This window comes from Bombina bombina, chromosome 11 (assembly GCF_027579735.1).
Source record: "Bombina bombina isolate aBomBom1 chromosome 11, aBomBom1.pri, whole genome shotgun sequence".
Lineage (NCBI taxonomy): Eukaryota > Metazoa > Chordata > Amphibia > Anura > Bombinatoridae > Bombina > Bombina bombina.
Window position 1 is genome coordinate 107,907,300 of NC_069509.1, and position 19,709 is coordinate 107,927,008.

The window sequence follows — 19,709 nt, forward strand, 5'->3', positions numbered from 1 at the left end:
ATTTAAGCCTTTGGCTGTAGTGTCTTTGCCTCCTCCTGGTGGCCAGGTTCTGAATTCCCAAAAGTAATTAATGCAGCTGTGGACTCTCCCGTTTAAGAAGAAAAACAGAACATCTTCATATATGTAAGCAGGGGGTCTTTTTAGCTTAGAACAGCTAGGCCTGTGCCTAAAGCAGCACGATTTAAAAGGAGTTGCAAACTTTTAAAGTTTTATTGCATGATGCTAATTACAGGCAGTCATTTTACCAGGGTAATTACAATCATTCATGCAACAAGTATGAAAAATCTAGCATAGTTATGCAGGAACAGTTGATAATTTCTCACCTGAGAGCATAGGTGTAGCCAGTGTTCTCTGGCAGACATTGAGGAGGAGCATAAGTATGAAGGTGGGAATAATCCATTCTATCGATTCCAAACCATGCTACAAGTGAAACTGTAATGCACAAAAATCAGTACTAAAAATTTACATAGCATTTTTCTGTTCAATTAGTTTTCAAAACATTCTAACAAGGCTGGTCAATTAAAATCATCAGTGCGCTATCCAAAAGACCTTTTTAAAGGGCCATTATATATAGTGAAAAAAATGGCAAGGTCATTAGCTTGAGTATATAATTTTAATGCTCAACCCCGCAAATATATGTTTAACCCCCCAAAGAGGTTAAAGAAGGATCCTCAAATGGAAACTGATGCCAACCAAATCAGCATTAGTAGTTGCTAATTTGCAATTCTCAAACCCAAAATTTCATGATTAAGACTAAGAAATTTTGTTTATAAAAGTAAATTTGAACGATGTTTAGTTGTATGCTCTATTTTCTTGGTATCCTTTGTTAAAGGAGCAGCAATGCACTATTAACCAGACACTACTGATGAGCCAATAAAGAGGCAAATGTGTAAGCACCAAACAGCAGATAGCTCCCAGTAGTGCTCTGATTCTGAACCTACCTAGGTAGGTCTTTCAAAGGACACAAATAAAACAGTCTATTAGATAAAAGTAAATTGGAAAGTTGAAACACTAAAGTTAAAAAAATGTAATATCCCTGTGTATAAACCCTTTGCACAGTTAAACACCGATTTACAGGGTCAACAGTGATAAAATGATATGTGCTAACTACTGAGATCATGTAATTGTTTTCACTATAAAGGCCCTTTAATGCTAAGCATCTTGGGTAAAAACAGCATCCTTCATGCCCACAGAGGAAGCTAACAACAAACAGTAAAAGGGAAAAAAATGTTTAGGAACAAGTTAATAAATGTGTTTACCAGGAATGCATTGCATTTTTAAAATGCAAAAATTGGTGTGACTTTATACAGAAACATGCATTGCAGATAAACCAGCATTTCCAGAGCAAGCATAATTGGCATGATATTTTCTGACGTTTCCAAAGTGGTTTTATGGAGCTAAGAAAAAAATATTCTACAGTATTAATTTAATTATATTGGTCTAAGATGACTCCCCAAAGGGATATACTGTCACACCCCATCTAGCACAGAATTTGTATCAAGGAGCTCAAACGTCATTTTCCTCGCTGCTTAATTATAGTGATATTAAACTCATACAATTTCCCATAAAATAGTTAACAGGAACCAGTATTTTATCATGGAACACAAAATAAAATTAACAATTCTGGCGCTGAAAACCTTAGTCTTACACTTCTAGGGCACTGTTCACCAACAGAGCTGTAGCAGTGCAACTTAGTCAAGCTATCCTTTAAAACAACTTTTACAAAATAAGTTTTAACTTATTCTTTAGTTTTTTTGTACGCAAAGGCCAAGTTACATTAGGTACCTGTAAGACACAATAGTGAATGTGATTGACAATAAATAACAGACCAATGGGTGTACCTAACTTACGTCATAGGTACATTATTGATCTATTATATAAGAGTGGTAATTACTATATTTAAGTGTTTTTCAGTAATTTTGGTTGCCACCGACTTGACTCACTGATTTTTAACTTGTTTAAAACTGGGTTTTTTCATCTACATTATACGATTTTCATGAAAGCCAGTGGTTCCCAAACTTTTTCAGGTCACTACCTAAGGGGCTATAAAAACCTCACCCATAAAAAAAAACATGACATATCTTAACTGAAAAAATAATTTTTTTATGGTGGCGAGAGTCCATGAGCTGTTACATATGAGATATACATTCCTACCATGAAGAGAAAACGTTTCCCAAACCTCAGAAGCCTAAAAACCCCTCCCAACTCACACCTCAGTTTGACGTATAGCAAAGAGGGTGAGGTAGTAAGGAGGAGTAAAAGCCAAAAAATAATGAGCAGGAAAAAAAGATGTGCTTTATACAAAAAAAAAAAAACACAAACAGGTGGGGCCTAGTGGACTCTTGCTCCCATGAAAGAAATTAATCAGTCAAGATATAAATTATGTTTTCTTTCATATAGTTGGCGAGAGTCCACAAGTTGTGGGATATAATACCCAGGATGTGGAAGTGCACAAGTAACGGAGGGATTAAAATAAAAACATTTTTCTTCTAAGAAAATAAACCCAGAAGAGATAGCCAAAAGAAACTTGTTTAACCCCTTAGTGACCAGGCCATTTTTAAATTTTCTTACTGTTAAGCACCAGGGCTGTTTTTACATTTCTGCAGTGTTTGTGTTTAGCTGTAATTTTCCTCTTACTCATTTACTGTACCCACACATATACCGTTTTTCTCGCCTTTAAATGGACTTACTAAAAATACCATTATTTTCATCATATAATTAATTTACTATAAAAAAAATTATAAAAAATTGTAATAAAAAAATATGATGAAAAATTGATGAAAAAATTGAAACACATTTTTTCTAACTTTGACCTCCAAAATCTGTTACACATCTACAACCCCAAAAAAACACCATGCTAAATAGTTTCAAAATTTTGTCCTCAGATTAGAAATACCCAATGTTTACCCCCTTAACGAACAAATACCCAAGCTCTAGAGGACACTAAATGAAAAAAACGGGAGGTTAAAAGGAGGCAGACCATATACTGAGGGCACCACAGCCTGCAGAACCTGTCTCCCAAAAGCTGCTTCCGAAGCAAAAACTTCAAATTTATAAAATTTTACAAAAAGTATGTAAGGAAGATCAAGTGGCCGCCTTACAAATCTGCTCCATAGAAGCCTAATTTTTAAAGGCCCAAGAAGAAGCCACAGCTCTAGTCGAGTGAGCCGTAATCCTCTGAGGAGGCTTGAGCGGGCTGTTTCATATGCCAGACGGATCATACTCCTCAACCAAAAAAATAGAGAATTGGCAGAGGCCCTTTGTCCCCTGCGCTTCCCTGAATACACAACAATTAAGGACGAAGTCTGTCTGAACTCCTTTGTGGCCTGAAGATAAAACTTCAATGCCCGAACCACGTCCAGATTATGAAGTAACCTCTCCTTCGAAGAAGGGTTAGGACACAAAGGAGGAACTACTATTTCCTGATTGATGTTACGACTCGACACCACCTTGGGAAAGAATCCCAATCCAGTGCGAAGAACAGCCTTATCAGCATGAAAAACCAAGTAGGGAGGCTCACATTGCAAGGCCGCCAACTCAGACTCTGCGCGCTGATGCAATAGCCAGTAATAGGACTTTCCATGAAAGAACCTTAATGTCAAGTGTATGCATATGCTCAAACGGCGCCCTCTGCAAGACCTTAAGAGCCAAGTTTAAGCTGCAAAGAGGAGCCGGATTCCTGAAAACAAGCAAGCTTCTTATGCAACAGTACAGATAAAGCGGAGATCTGTCCACTTAGGGAACTGGAGGCAAGACCCTTATCCAAACCGTTCTGGAGAAAGGCCAAAATCCTGGATACCCTGACCTTATGCCAGGGATATCCTTGTTCCTCACACCAGGACAAGTAGGTCCTCCACACCTTTGTAGTAGATGCTTCGAGTGACCAGCTTCCTGGCCTGAACGAGTCACTTTTTCCAAAAATCCTCTCTTGGTTAAGACTAGTCCAATCTCCACGCAGTCAGCCTCAGAATCTAGATTTTGATGTAGAAAGGGACCTTGAACCAGCAGATCCCTGTGACAAGGTAACTTCCACGGCGGAGATGACTACATCTCCGCCAGATCTGCAAACCACATCCTCCGCGGCCACGACGGAGCAATCAGAATAGCTGAAGATTGCTCCTGCTTGATGCGGGTCACTACCCGAGGTAGAAGAGGTAACTGTGGAAATATGTAAATTAGGTTGAAGTCCCAGGGTACCGCCAAGTCATCCATCAGTTCCACCAGGGGATCCCTGAATCGCGACCTGTATCTGGGTAGCTTGCAATTGAGTCTGGACGCCATGAGATCTCTCTCTGGTGTCCCCCATCTGCTGCAGATTTCTGAGAACATCTCGGGATGAGGGAACATTCCCCTGGATGAAACGTCTGTCTGCTCAGAAAATCCGCTTCCCAGTTGTTCACACACGGAATGTGGATCTCAGAGCGAACAATTGCGAGTCTCCACCCACTCCAGAATCAGAGATACTTCCCTCATGGCTAGGGAGCTTCTCGTCCCCCCTGATGGTTTATGTAAGCCACCGAGGTAATGTTGTCCAACTGGAATCTGATGAATTAAGACACCAAAAAGGGCCAAGCCCTCAGAGGGTTGAATATCGCTCGAAGTTCCAAAATATTTATCGGTAGACTCTTATTCTCGAGTCCATCTGCCCTGTGCCCTTCTGGCACCCCAAACAGCTCTCCATCCTGATAGACTTGCATCCGTGGTTACAATCTCCCAAGATGGTCTCAAAAAGGATGTCCCCTAAGACAACTGCCCTGGTCGGGTTCACCAAGATAGGGACTCCCTCACTGGTCTGTTTAGAGATATCTGTTGGGACAGATCTGAATGATCACCGTTCCATTGTCTCAACATGCACAGCTGAAGAGGTCTGAGATGGAACCTGGCAAATGGAATGACATCTATGCTAGATAACATGAGCCCTATCACCTCCATACACCTGGCCACAGATGTCCCGGAGGATGTCTGAAGAGCTAGACAGTTGGACGCAAGCTTGGAGGGTCTCTGATCTGTCAAAAATATCTTCATGGCTGAAGAATCTATTAGCATACCCAGGAATTCCACCCTGTTGCTGGGGACCAATTAACTTTCCTTTTTTTTTATCTTCCACCCGTGGGACCGAAGAAGAGCTCTCGAGTGATCCTCCGCAAGACTGTAGGACGGAGCTTGGCCAAGATTTCGTCCAGATAAGGTGCCACTGCAATTCCTCTGGCTCTCGCTACTGCGAGAAGAGTTTCCAGAACCTTTGTGAAGACTCTTGGGGCAGTCGCCAAATGAAACAGAAAGGCCACAAACTGGAAGTGCTGGTCCAGGAAGGAGAATCTTAGAAACCTAAAGTGATCCTTGTGGATTGGAACGTGAAGGTAAGTGTCCTTCAGGTCTATACTCATGAATTGCCCCTCCTGAACCAGGGGCAAAATTGACCTGATTGTCTCCATCTTGGACAGAACAAAAATTTGTTTAGGACCTTTAGGTCCAGAATTGGACGGAACGTACCCTCCTTTGGGACCACAAAAAGGTTTGAATAATACCTTTCTGCTGGAGGGACTGGGAGAGATGAGAGATCCCTCACACACCCCAGGAAGGCATCTCTCTTTTCTAGTCTTGAAGATATGTTTGACAGGAGGAATCTGCCTCTGGGCAGATAAGACTTGAAACCTATCCTGTAACCCTGGGATACAACCTGCAGAACCCAGGGGTCTATAAAAGTCTTCTCCAGGCCTCCGCAAAAAGATAGTCTGCCCCCTACATGATCCAAAGAAGGACCGGGGGGCGCCCCTTCATGCCGACTGATTCGGTGAGCTTCTTATTCTGCTTGGACTTTACAAGAGTTAGCTGGCTTCCAAGATCCCTTGGATTTCCCCGACTATGCAGCAGGCTGCTGGCACTGAGACTTGACCGCATGAAAGGGACGAAAAGTAGATCCCTTAGGTTTAGCCTTCTTATCCTGAGGCAAGAAGGCACCCTTGCCACCCATGACCGTAGATATGATAGAATCCAGGCCCCAGCCAAACAAAACCTTCCCCTTGAATGGGAGGGAAAGCAAGTGAGACTTAGAAGTCATGTCCGCAGACCACGACTTTAGCCAGAGAGCCCTGCGGGCTAAAACACAAAAACCTGACGTCTTAGAATTCAGGCGAATAATCTTCATGTTAGCATCACAAATTAATGAATGCACCACTCTTAAGGCCTTGATTAGTTATAGAATTTAATCAAGAGGAGTCACCCCCTCTACCATAGCGGATAGAGCGTCACACCAGTAGATGTAGCCGCAACAGCCACCGCAGCAACCGCCGCCGCCTGTAAAACAAACCCCATGAGTTGGAACATCTTCCGCAGCATGGACTTCATCTTTTTATCCATGGGTTACTTGATAGAGGAGCTATCCTCCAGCGGAATAGTCGTTCTCTTAGCAAGCGTGGAGATAGTACCATCCACCTTAGGGACAGTTCCCCACAGTTCAAGCTGCGCGTCCAGAACGGGGAAAAGCTTTTTAAAAGAGGGGGGGAAAGGGCAAACCAAGTTTCTCCCATTCATTCTTAATGTTAGCCTTTTATTTTATTTTTTATTAAGTCTTTATTTTCCGTTGAAACAGAGGAACATCCATGAATCAAATTGTCTACAATCAAAAATATGTAAAAATACAGCAAAATATTTTCATTATAGATGCAAAAGTAAAGATTACATTCCATACTGCATGTAGTTCAACAACAACATTAATTCAATCCAAAAAAAAGCAGCAGACAAGAGAAAATATAGTCTTTTGGAACTAATCAATACAGTCTTCCTCTGTTACATTTTTCCACTATAAACTTGAAATCGGGGTAAAAAAGAAAAAAGGAGAAAAAAAAAGTGGAACCCCCCCAACACTCCACACCCCCCCATAAACTCTACCATTGATATTTTTGCCTTCTAATAGGGCAGTTCTCTAACGTAAGCTTCCTGTATGTAAACAGAGTTATGAAATGGGAAAATATATTGTTTGTGTACATTGACTGGTAAACTTTGAATAAAATTACCCCATTTTTTAAAACATTTGTATCTCAAGTTCTGAGTCAATAGATGTATCATTGTTGGAGTACTAATTTCATGTGCATATTTATAAATTGACAAATTTTTTAAATTTCCATGAAGAGAAGATAATATTCCTTGTGCATAATATCATAAAATTAGAACAACGGTTGTACATTTTCATATAACAGGATTATATCCTCTAACTTTGGGAACACCTGTTTAATTTTTGAGAGCCAAAACCATATGCAAGGAATTAGGTTTGGGCTAGGAAAATTATATCCGACAATAAAAACTGATTTTTATTCCATAAACTTTACACATGGGGAGTATGTATGGTTGATCAATTTTAATTGGGACTCTCTCCAGGAAAGAAAAGGTGTGGCAAGCCAAGTTCTCACAATACTTTGACTTAAAGGGACAGTCTAGTCAAAAACAAACTTATTATTCAGATAGATGATAGAGAATGTACTTTTAAACAATTTTCCAATTTACTTTCACAAATTTTGATTTGTTCATATTCTTAGTTGAAAGCTAAATCTAGGAGGTTCATATGCTAATTTCTAAGCTCTTGAAGGCCGCCTCTCAGCTCAGGGCATTTTGACAGTTTTTCACCACTAGAGGGTGTAAGCTCATGTATTTCATATAGATAATATTGTGCACGTGGAGTTACCTAGGAGCCCGCACTGATTGGCTAAAATGTAAGTGTCAAAAGAACTCCCCATCCCTCTCTTTTGCTCCATCTCTCCCCATCCCTATCTTTTGCTCTTTCTATCTCCCCCTCTTTCTATCTCCCCCTCTATCCCTTGTGCGCGCTGGCCACGCCGTTTACACCCACTTTTGCCCGCACCGGCTTTTCAGGTAGGTACTCTAAGGCCAGGTGTGTGTTTGTCCTCACGTGCAGTCTCTACTGCGCATGACAGCTTCGGACACACTTGGCCTTTTATTATATAGGATTAGTCTTTGAAATATTACATTTTTCCAAACCCACTGATTTTCTCGCCGTTACTGATTTCCAATCCTGGGTGACAACTCCAGCTGGAAGATGGCGATTCCTCAACGCAATGCGCGAGTTAGCACAACGCCATTGCATACATTATTTGTATTCCTCTCTCGGTCATGTCGGCTTCTGTGCCGCAATATGCGTATGCGATATTAAGCAAAGACAAATGCGCATGAGTAGACTGACTCAATTATATTGTAATTACATGCAAATAATTGCCGTCCCATTGACAATTATGTTATCCCTTAGTCGGACCACATTTAAGGGCTGGATGACGGGATGTCATGGGGGGAAATAAAACGTTATTTTAGTAATAAAGGGAGCTTTGTTTCTGCACATAAGGTACATCATTGCAATTGTATTAGTATGTTTCGTTTTGCATGGGAAAATCAAAAGTTAGTAATTCTTTAATCCTCAGTCATTTTTATGAACAGGGGCAGGCATAATATACAAAAGTTTAGGGAGTATTATTTTAAGGTAAGGGGGAAATTTATCCATCTCTGAATGTCCTTCTGCACCTTGTCAAATAACCCAGACCAGTTTCTTCATACCATTTTTCTGGGGATAGATTAACATTAATACCTACATACTTTAAGCTCTTGACTTGCTTAAAAAGAATCTCTCCTCTAATTCTCATTCTTTTGAATCCATAATATTTCGGATTTTTGGGAATTCACCTTGTACCCCGAAAAGGTACTAAAAATACCAAGAATCTTCATAAGTTTCGGGAGGTTCTATCTAGTGTTACTAATAAATACCAGGAGATCGTCAGCATATAAGGATATTTTAAGTTCTCTGGGACCTACTTTTATACCAGACTTTCTCAGAATTGCTAATGGTTCAATACTCAAATTAAAAAGCAGCGGTAATAATGGGCACCCTTGTCTAGTCCCTTTTAGCTGAAAATGATCTGAATGTGACCCATTAACTACTAAAGCCGAAAATGGTTTGTCATACAACATATGAATACATTTAAAAAAATAGCCCTTTAAGCCATATCATTCTAAGGAGCCAAAAAGATGCTGCCAAACAATTGCATTGAAAGCATCAATGGCTATAACTGCCTTATCCTTTTCTGCTCACGTGATTTCGCTCTCCTGAATGCTGTGATAGTCTGTTAGAATTTCCTTAAATTGGAGAACGAAGATCTACCTTTCATAAACCCTGTTTGATCAGGGTGGATCAGTTTGGGTAATAACTTCTGTAGCCTCGCAGCAATTATTGAGGTTAATATTTTATAGTCTGAATTTAGTAAAGATATAGGGCGATACGCATCTAAAGTTTCAGGATCTTTACTTTTTTGGGAATTAAAGTGATGATCAACTTTGTAAATTCTCAGGAGAATCTAGATCCTTCCACATAATAGTAATTAAATAATTCAGCTAGGCTTTGCAATATGTTGCTCTGCAAAATTTTGTAATACTCATTCGGTAACACATCCGGCCCTGCAGCCGTATTGCAAGCTAGCTGTTTAATGGCCTGCGCTATTGGTCTATTTATATCTGATAGATCTTCAGATAAAAGATGTGGCAGTTTACACATTTCCCAAAAATTCCTCTTATTTTCTTCATTAATTACTGATGGGGAGAAAATCTGCTTATAATAGTTTAAAAATTCAGCGCTGCTATCATTAGTTTGAGTTAGTTTTTTTCTTGTCCCTTTTTATCGCCAAAATAGTTTTAGGGCCCTTAATTAGTTTTACCAGACCGAACAAGCATTTACCCATTTTGTCCCTATGCTTATAATATTTAGCATTTGTTTTTAATTCTTCGACTGCAGCATTCTGCAGCAATCTCTCCTTTTTTGCCTGTAAATATACACTCCATTTCTCATTCGACAACTCTTAAGTAAGCCTTGTATGCATTAACCAATTGATTGGAAAGTTGAGTACTACGCTCTTTTTTTAGATTACAGAAATATGCTTTCATCTCTCCCCTTAAAACTGCTTTAGATGCTTCACATAGGATCTTGGGATTCTGCACTGATTCCTTATTTGAAATAAATTCTTTCCATTCTTCGTTTAACCAGTTCTTGAATTTCATATTGTTAAAAATAAATTTTGGGAAATTAAAGGACGCATATGACATTTTTATCTGGTCTGATTACAGCTGCAACGTAATCGGGGCATAATCAGAGAATTGAAGAAATGGAAGCCTTAATAGCCCTACCTACTAATTTTTTGTCTATTAGAAAACAATTCTCGAAAATGTTTTGTATGCTTTAGTTTCACAAGTGTATTCTTTTAGATCGTGATTCTGCAGCCTCCAGATATCTATTAAATTTAGTTGCTTTTTTATGTTTTTAAGAGTATTTACTTCAGATTTATAACTTTTCTTTATAATGTTTCCCTTTTACTCTATGTAATCAGTCCAGGGGATATTGGGCAATTAAGTTTAAATCACCTGCTATAATAAGACTGCTGCCTGTATAGACTTAGTTTTGTAATTAAATTATTCCAGAACCCTTTATCCCCATTATTTGGGCCATATATGTTTCAGAGAATGTATTTTTGTCCTGATAATATAACCTGCACAATAATAAAATCGACCATCGTCGTCAATCTCCGTACGAGTTATTTTATAGTCGAGATTTTTATGAAATATTTTAACTTTTTTTTCCTTTTAGCACCTGAAGTTGCCACTACCTCTCCAACCCAGCCTGTTTTAAGTTTGGAAATTTCGTTAGCTTGTAAATAGGTTTCCTGAATAAAAGCAATTTTTGTTTAACATGTGTAAGTTTTTTGTTTTTTTTAATATAAATTTGCGTTTAATTGGATGTTAGCCATTTTGACTGGAACCGGGATGGCTTGGGGCACTACCTTGTCCTCATAAACCCTATCCAGTTTAGGGATCGAAGGTTCCTCCGGTAGTTTCGGTTCCGGAACCTCCAACGTAGCAAGCACCTCTTTTCAGCAGAAAGCGCAAATGCTCCATCTTAAATTTTAAATCTGGCTCCTCTGCGGATGGAGGCCTAGACGTAGCCGTTTCCGACCCAGAAGCAACATCCTCCGATAAGGAGTTGCCCTCAGCGGATAATCTGTCCGAGACATTCAGCAGAGTCTAAGACCCGAGACGGATAGCCGTGCCGTACCTTCTGCTTGTACTTAGTAGGGTGAGGCATCGAATTAATGCCCGCAGAAACTGCCATCTGTAATTGATCAGCAAAGTCTGGAGGCCAAAGGACCCCACCCGCAGGAGGATTAGTAAGGCCCTGGGAAACTGCTTGTGTAATCAAAGATGATTGCAGGGAATGCACCTTGCGGGGAGCCCTTAGAGGTGGACGGCTCAGTCGTACTAAATACCTTATTCTTTTTGGAAATAGCAATATTGTCAAAGCATGTGGAACAGAGTTGCGTAGGCGGTTCAACTGGAACCTCCTCACAATATACACAGTTAATGGGCTTTGATAAAGAGGGAGTATCCGCTAACATATCTGAGTCCTCCATAGCTTGCACCTTTATTACGAACTTGATCAAAAATAAATGGCACCTTTATATCCCAATGGCCGGGGCACTCACCACCTCCTATGACCTGGACTACAAGAAACAGCTTTTGTCTCCTTCAAACGCGGTCGAGAAAGAGGAAGTTGCAGAGGTCACACCCGGTCACATAGAGTGCCATGCAGGACTGTGTGTATATATATATATATATATATATATATATATATATATATATATATATATATATATATATATATATATATATATATATATATATATATATATATATTTATTTAGAAAGAAAGAAAATCCTGGAAAATACACCTTGATAAAAGACAGGGAATTCAGCACTCTTTTCAAAAAGATATTTTTTATTTTAAGCTCTAAAGATGAAAAATATGTATCCCAAATCTGCTATGGTTGCTGAGAGAGGAGGCGATCATCAACACCTCATAATCTCCCTATTTACATAGCATAAACGTTACAATACAGGGAGTGCAGAATTATTAGGCAAGTTGTATTTTTGAGGATTAATTTTATTATTGAACAACAACCATGTTCTCAATGAACCCAAAAAACTCATTAATATCAAAGCTGAATAGTTTTGGAAGTAGTTTTTAGTTTGTTTTTAGTTATAGCTATTTTAGGGGGATATCTGTGTGTGCAGGTGACTATTACTGTGCATAATTATTAGGCAACTTAACAAAAAACAAATATATACCCATTTCAATTATTTATTTTTACCAGTGAAACCAATATAACATCTCAACATTCACAAATATACATTTCTGACATTCAAAAACAAAACAAAAACAAATCAGTGACCAATATAGCCACCTTTCTTTGCAAGGACACTCAAAAGCCTGCCATCCATGGATTCTGTCAGTGTTTTGATCTGTTCACCATCAACATTGCGTGCAGCAGCAACCACAGCCTCCCAGACACTGTTCAGAGAGGTGTACTGTTTTCCCTCCTTGTAAATCTCACATTTGATGATGGACCACAGGTTCTCAATGGGGTTCAGATCAGGTGAACAAGGAGGCCATGTCATTAGATTTTCTTCTTTTATACCCTTTCTTGCCAGCAACGCTGTGGAGTACTTGGACACGTGTGATGGAGCATTGTCCTGCATGAAAATCATGTTTTTCTTGAAGGATGCAGACTTCTTCCTGTACCACTGCTTGAAGAAGGTGTCTTCCAGAAACTGGCAGTAGGACTGGGAGTTGAGCTTGACTCCATCCTCAACCCGAAAAGGCCCCACAAGCTCATCTTTGATGATACCAGCCCAAACCAGTACTCCACCTCCACCTTGCTGGCGTCTGAGTCGGACTGGAGCTCTCTGCCCTTTACCAATCCAGCCACAGGCCCCTCCATCTGGCACATCAAGACTCACTCTCACTTCATCAGTCCATAAAACCTTAGAAAAATCAGTCTTGAGATATTTCTTGGCCCAGTCTTGACGTTTCAGCTTGTGTGTCTTGTTCAGTGGTGGTCGTCTTTCAGCCTTTCTTACCTTGGCCATGTCTCTGAGTATTGCACACCTTGTGCTTTTGGGCACTCCAGTGATGTTGCAGCTCTGAAATATGGCCAAACTGGTGGGTAGTGGCATCTTGGCAGCTGCACGCTTGACTTTTCTCAGTTCATGGGCAGTTATTTTGCGCTATGGTTTTTCCACACGCTTCTTGAGACCCTGTTGACTATTTTGAATGAAACGCTTGATTGTTCGATGATCACGCTTCAGAAGCTTTGCAATTTTAAGAGTGCTGCATCCCTCTGCAAGATATCTCACTATTTTTGACTTTTCTGAGCCTGTCAAGTCCTTCTTTTGACCCATTTTGCCAAAGGAAAGGAAGTTGCCTAATAATTATGCACACCTGATATAGGGTGTTGATGTCATTAGACCACACCCCTTCTCATTACAGAGATGCACATCACCTAATATGCTTAATTGGTAGTAGGCTTTCAAGCCTATACAGCTTGGAGTAAGACAACATGCATAAAGAGGATGATGTGGTCAAAATACTCATTTGCCTAATAATTCTGCACTCCCTGTATAGATAGAGCCATAGTGTATATATAACAGCAATAGTGAGGCAACATATGAACCTGACCAGTCAGGGAACTGCATAGGTACCAATGAGTAAATATACAGAATTAAATGTATAAATCTTATGTTGTAGGTAAAAACCTCTAACCTCAATAACTATCAACAGCAAGCTTTGGCAACATTATGTACAAATGCATAGAGTGTATATGTGTGGGGAACAGCAGACAGGCTACTACACCCAGCTGCGTACGGCACCTTACTAAGTAAGGCTATATACCGGGCAGGTTATAATTAGTGGGATCTAAGTAGTTACTGAGAGCATGTCCCCAAGATATGTACATAGATAGATGACAGCGATAGAGGTACAAGCGGCAGAAAAATACAAAGCAGCATGAAATGCAGAATGTATCAGACAGATAATCACTTGGAATGCAAATGGTCGTTTGTTCAACTGTGAAATTCTTGAATCAAACATGCATGCAGATGACAGCGTTTAGCCATGAAGCAGAGTAGCAAGATGCAAGGAAATGCAAAGCTTTTCTTAACAGTTAGTATTCAGTTCTTATGCATCGAGCAATTTGCCGTTTCAAATTCAAGGACTATGCTAAGCTCCCTCGACAGGGTAGCTTGATATGCTTATTACAATGCTTGCCTATCCATCAGGCTAAGTTCATGAAATCATACGACCTTAATCCAGTTTAGGTTTCTCAAGTGAGAGTTGCTTAGAGCCGTCTTGACCTCCAGTAATTCTTATGCTTAGGTCCGGTCTTTGTGCCACAGCTTGCGGGTAAACGATGTTTGGTCACCGGTACAAACACATTCCACGTGTTCCGGTCGGCTTGTCCAATGCCGACGCGCGTTTCACCCGCTAGGTATGTCGGGCTTCGTCAGGGCGTGATGATGTGGGGAGCTTCACGTCTCCCTTTTAAACTTGCCAAGCTGTGCGCCCCTACTGGTGGGTGAAATTTTCACAAGATACAACTATAAAGTACAAGATTAGGGAAAGCACATACTACCCATTATGTGCTACTGATCTTAAACATGCCCACATTATATAAATTATAATCTAAGTACAAAGTAAAATAAAGAATTGTTCTAAAATTTAAATCTATATTGCTGTGATATATATACAGGTAGGTTCTTATAGGGGGGGGGGGGGGGGAGAAGGTTTCTTAATCTGATTGGCCTCAGATTCATACACATGTTACCATTTAGTCTTCACATTTGGTTTGTTTCATTAAAGTCATGTCTGCAGTCTATGCATTTGTACATAATGTTGCCAAAGCTTGCTGTTGATAGTTATTGAGGTTAGAGGTTTTCACCTACAACATAAGATTTATACATTTAATTCTGTATATTTACTCATTGGTACCTACACAGTTCTTTGACCGGTCAGGTTCATATGTTGCCTCACTATTGCTGTTATATATACACTATGTCTCTATCTATATTGTAACGTTTATGCTATGTAAATAGGGAGATTATGGGGTGTTGACGATCGCCTCCTCTCTCAGCAACCATAGCAGATTTGGGATACATATTTTTCATCTTTAGAGCTTAAAATAAAAAAATATCTTTTTGAAAAGAGTGCTGAATTCCCTGTCTTTTATCCAGATGTATTTTCCAGGATTTTCTTTCTTTCTAAACCCATTTATAATATATAAGGGTCTGCACCACTATTGTTGATATATTCTTATAACAACCAGTATTTATTATAAGGAACTGGTTGGATTTAATCACTTAGCTCTAAGCAGTTGCGTCCTCTCCGTATGATTAGAGGGAGAGATGATTGATTAGAGGGAGAGATGATTGATTAGAGGGAGAGATGATTGGAGATGGGGAGAGATATATATATATAGAAACGATCTTACCAGAATCAACACCATGAAACAGGAACACGGCTCTTCAAGTGTGACAGGGTAGTAGCATCGCTCCGGACATGGACTTGAGAGGAAAAGCAGGCAGCAAAACTCGTCAACGCTGATTGCTAATGGAGCTGTTAAACTGAGTCAGGATGGTTTCGCAGAAAGACTCTCCCTGCATCTCCGGACACTAACATTCACCCATGCTCTCACTGAGAGGCTGACAGGACTACTTAAAACTCCAGCCCCATTTAGAAGAGTAATACCCTCCATAAGAGACTACTCCGAATCTTCCGACACTTCTCTGCCAACCTCCTGTGAAAAAAGGCAAAGAATGACTGGGGGATGAGGGGAGTGGGTAAGGTATTTAAGACTTTGGCTGGGGTGTCTTTGCCTCCTTCTGGTGGCCAGGTTCTTAATTCCCACAAGTAATGAATGAAGCAGCAGTGGACTCTCCTCCCAAATTAAGATGGAAAATTATATTATATATTATAAAAAAAAAAATTTAATAGACAACCCAAAGTACTGATCTAGGCCCATTTTGGTATATTTCATGCCACCATTTCAACGCCAAGTACAAATTAATAAAAAAGAAAATGTTCACTTTCACAATTTTAGGTTTCTCACTGAAATTTACAAACGGCTTGTGCAATTATGGCACAAATGGTTGTAAATTTATCTCTGGGATCCCCTTTGATCAGAAATAGACATATGGCTTTGGCATTGATTTTTAGTAATTAGGCTGCTAATTGCAGCTGTGCACCACACTTGTATTATGTCCAGCAGAGAAGGGGTTAATTAGGTAGCTTGTAGGATTAAAGGGACAGTCTACACCAGAATTTTTATTGTTTTAAAAGATAGATAATCCCTTTATTACCCATTTCCCAGTTTTGCATAACCAAGTTATAATATACTTTTAACCTCTGATTATTTTGTATCAAAGCCTCTGCAAACTGCCCCTTTTTTCAGTTCTTTTGACAGACTTGCAGTCTAGCCAATCAGTGCCAGCTCCCAGATTACTTCACATGCACGAGCAGTGTTATCTATATGAAATATGTGAACTAACACCCTCTAGTGGTGAAAAACTTAAAATGCAATCTGAAAGAGGTGGTCTTCAAGGTCTAAGAAATTAGCATATGAACCTCCTAGGTTAAGCTTTCAACTAATACAAAGAGAACAAAGCAAAATTGGTGATAAAAGTAAATTGGAAAAGTGTTTAAAATTACATGCTCTATCTGAATCATGAAAGTTTATTTTGGCCTAGACTGTCCCTTTAATGTTAGCTTTAGTGTCTAAATTACTCTCCCAGCTGACACAACCCACCGCCTAATCCCTCTCAAACAGCTTTCCCCCTCCCCCACCACCCCAATGGTCACCCCCATCTTAAGTACTGGCAGAAAGTCTGCCGGTAAGAAAAACAATTTATGCTTACTTGATAAATTTATTTCTCTTGTAGTGTATCCAGTCCACGGATCATCCATTACTTGTGGGATATATTCCCTTCCCAACAGGAAGTTGCAAGAGGATCACCCACAGCAGAGCTGCTATATAGCTCCTCCCCTCACCTGTCATATCCAGTCATTCGACCGAAACAAGACGAGAAAGGAGAAACCATAGGGTGCAGTGGTGACTGGAGTTTAATTAAAAATTTGGACCTGCCTTAAAAGGACAGGGCGGGCCGTGGACTGGATACACTACAAGAGAAATAAATTTATCAGGTAAGCATAAATTATGTTTTCTCTTGTTAAGTGTATCCAGTCCACGGATCATCCATTACTTGTGGGATACCAATACCAAAGCTAAAGTACACGGATGATGGGAGGGACGAGGCAGGAACTTAAACGGAAGGAACCACTGCCTGTAGAACCTCTCCCCCAAAAACAGCCTCCGAAGAAGCAAAAGTGTCAAATTTGTAAAATTTTGAAAAAGTATGAAGCGAAGACCAAGTCGCAGCCTTGCAAATCTGTTCAACAGAGGCCTCATTTTTAAAGGCCCAGGTGGAAGCCACAGCTCTGGTAGAATGAGCTGTAATCCTTTCAGGGTGCTGCTGTCCAGCAGTCTCATAGGCTAAGCGTATTATGCTTCGAAGCCAAAAGGAGAGAGAGGTTGCCGAAGCTTTTTGACCTCTCCTCCGTCCAGAGTAAACGACAAACAGGGCAGATGTTTGCCGAAAATCTTTAGTTGCCTGTAAGTAGAACTTCAAGGCACGGACTACGTCCAGATTATGTAAAAGACATTCCTTCTTTGAAGAAGGATTAGGGCACAATGATGGGACAACAATCTCTTGATTGATATTCCTGTTAGAAACCACCTTAGGTAAAAACCCAGGTTTGGTACGCAGAACTACCTTGTCTGAATGAAAAATCAGATAAGGAGAATCACAATGTAAGGCAGATCTCTTCGAGCCGAGGAAATAGCCATCAAAAACAGAACTTTCCAAGATAAAAGTTTAATATCAATGGAATGAAGGGGTTCAAACGGAACTCCTTGAAGAACTTTAAGAACAAAGTTTAAGCTCCACGGAGGAGCAACAGTTTTAAACACAGGCTTAATCCTAACCAAAGCCTGACAAAAAGCCTGGAAGTCTGGAACTTCTGCCAGACGCTTGTGCAAAAGAATAGACAGTAGAGATCTGTCCCTTTAACTAACTAGCTGATAAGCCTTTTTCCAAACCCTCTTGGAGAAAGGACAATATCCTAGGAATCCTAACCTTACTCCATGAGTAACTCTTGGATTCGCACCAATAAAGGTATTTACGCCATATCTTATGGTAGATTTTCCTGGTAACCGGCTTTCGTGCCTGTATTAAGGTATCAATAACTGACTCGGAGAAGCCACGCTTTGATAGAATCAAGCGTTCAATCTCCATGCAGTCAGTCTCAGAGAAATTAGATTTGGATGATTGAAAGGACCTTGTATTAGAAGGTCTTGTCTCAGAGGTAGAGTCCATGGTGGACAGGATGACATGTCCACTAGGTCTGTATACCAGGTCCTGCGTGGCCACGCAGGCGCTATCAGAATCACCGATGCTCTCTCCTGTTTGATCTTGGCAATCAGTCGAGGGAGCAGAGGAAACGGTGGAAACACATAAGCCAGGTTGAAGAACCAAGGAGCTGCTAGAGCATCTATCAGCGTTGCTCCCGGGTCCCTGGACCTGGATCCGTAACGAGGAAGCTTGGCGTTCTGGCGAGACGCCATGAGATCCAGTTCTGGTTTGCCCCAACGATGGACCAGTTGAGCAAACACCTCCGGATGGAGTTCCCACTCCCCCGGATGAAAAGTCTGACGACTTAGAAAATCCGCCTCCCAGTTCTCCAAGCCTGGGATGTGGATCGCTGACAAGTGGCAAGAGAGACTCTGCCCAGTGAATTATCTTTGAGACTTCTAACATCGCTAGGGAACTCCTGGTTCCCCCTTGATGGTTGATGTAAGCCACAGTCGTGATGTTGTCCGACTGAAATCTGATGAACCAAGCCAAGCTAGAAGAGCATTGAATATTGCTCTTAACTCCAGAATATTTATTGGGAGGAGTTTCTCCTCCTGAGTCCACGATCCCTGAGCCTTCAGGGAGTTCCAGACTGCGCCCCAACCTAAAAGGCTGGCATCTGTTGTTACAATCATCCAATCTGGCCTGCGAAAGGTCATACCCTTGGACAGATGGACCCGAGATAGCCACCAGAGAAGAGAATCTCTGGTCTCTTGATCCAGATTTAGTAGAGGGGACAAATCTGAGTAATCCCCATTCCACTGACGTAGCATGCATAATTGCAGCGGTCTGAGATGCAGGCGCGCAAATGGCACTATGTCCATTGCCGCTACCATTAAGCCGATTAATTCCATACACTGAGCCATTGACGGGCGTGGAATGGAATGAAGGACACGGCAAGCATTTACAAGTTTTGCTAACCTGGACTCCGTCAGGTAAATTTTCATCTCTACAGAATCTATAAGAGTCCCTAGGAAGGAGACTCTTGTGCTCGGGGACAGAGAACTCTTTTCCATGTTCACTTTCCACCCGTGCGTCCTCAGAAAAGTCAGAACTATCTCTGTATGGGACTTGGCAATTTTAAAGCTTGACGCCTGTATCAGGATGTCGTCTAGATAAGGAGCCACCGCTATGCCTCGCGGTCTTAGAACCGCCAAAAGTGAGCCCAGAACCTTTGTAAAAATTCTTGGGGCTGTGGCCAACCCGAAGGGAAGAGCTACAAACTGGTAATGCCTGTCTAGAAAGGCAAACCTTAGAAACTGATGATCTTTCTGAATCGGTATGTGAAGGTAGGCATCCTTTAAATCCACTGTGGTCATGTACTGACCCTCTTGGATCATTGGTAGGATGGTCCGAATAGTTTC

General features: G+C 40.7%; 1 protein-coding gene across 1 annotated transcript in view; it reads right to left on the bottom strand.

Moving 5' to 3' along the window:
• LOC128641784 (SUN domain-containing protein 1-like) overlaps window positions 1–19,709 on the bottom strand; it is a 96,895-nt gene that overhangs the window by 37,170 nt on the left and 40,016 nt on the right. The window contains exon 2 of the mRNA XM_053694317.1: window positions 324–432. Coding sequence (XP_053550292.1) covers window positions 324–400 — 77 coding nt within the window. The 5' untranslated portion in view covers window positions 401–432. The remainder of the gene's footprint in view (window positions 1–323; window positions 433–19,709) is intronic.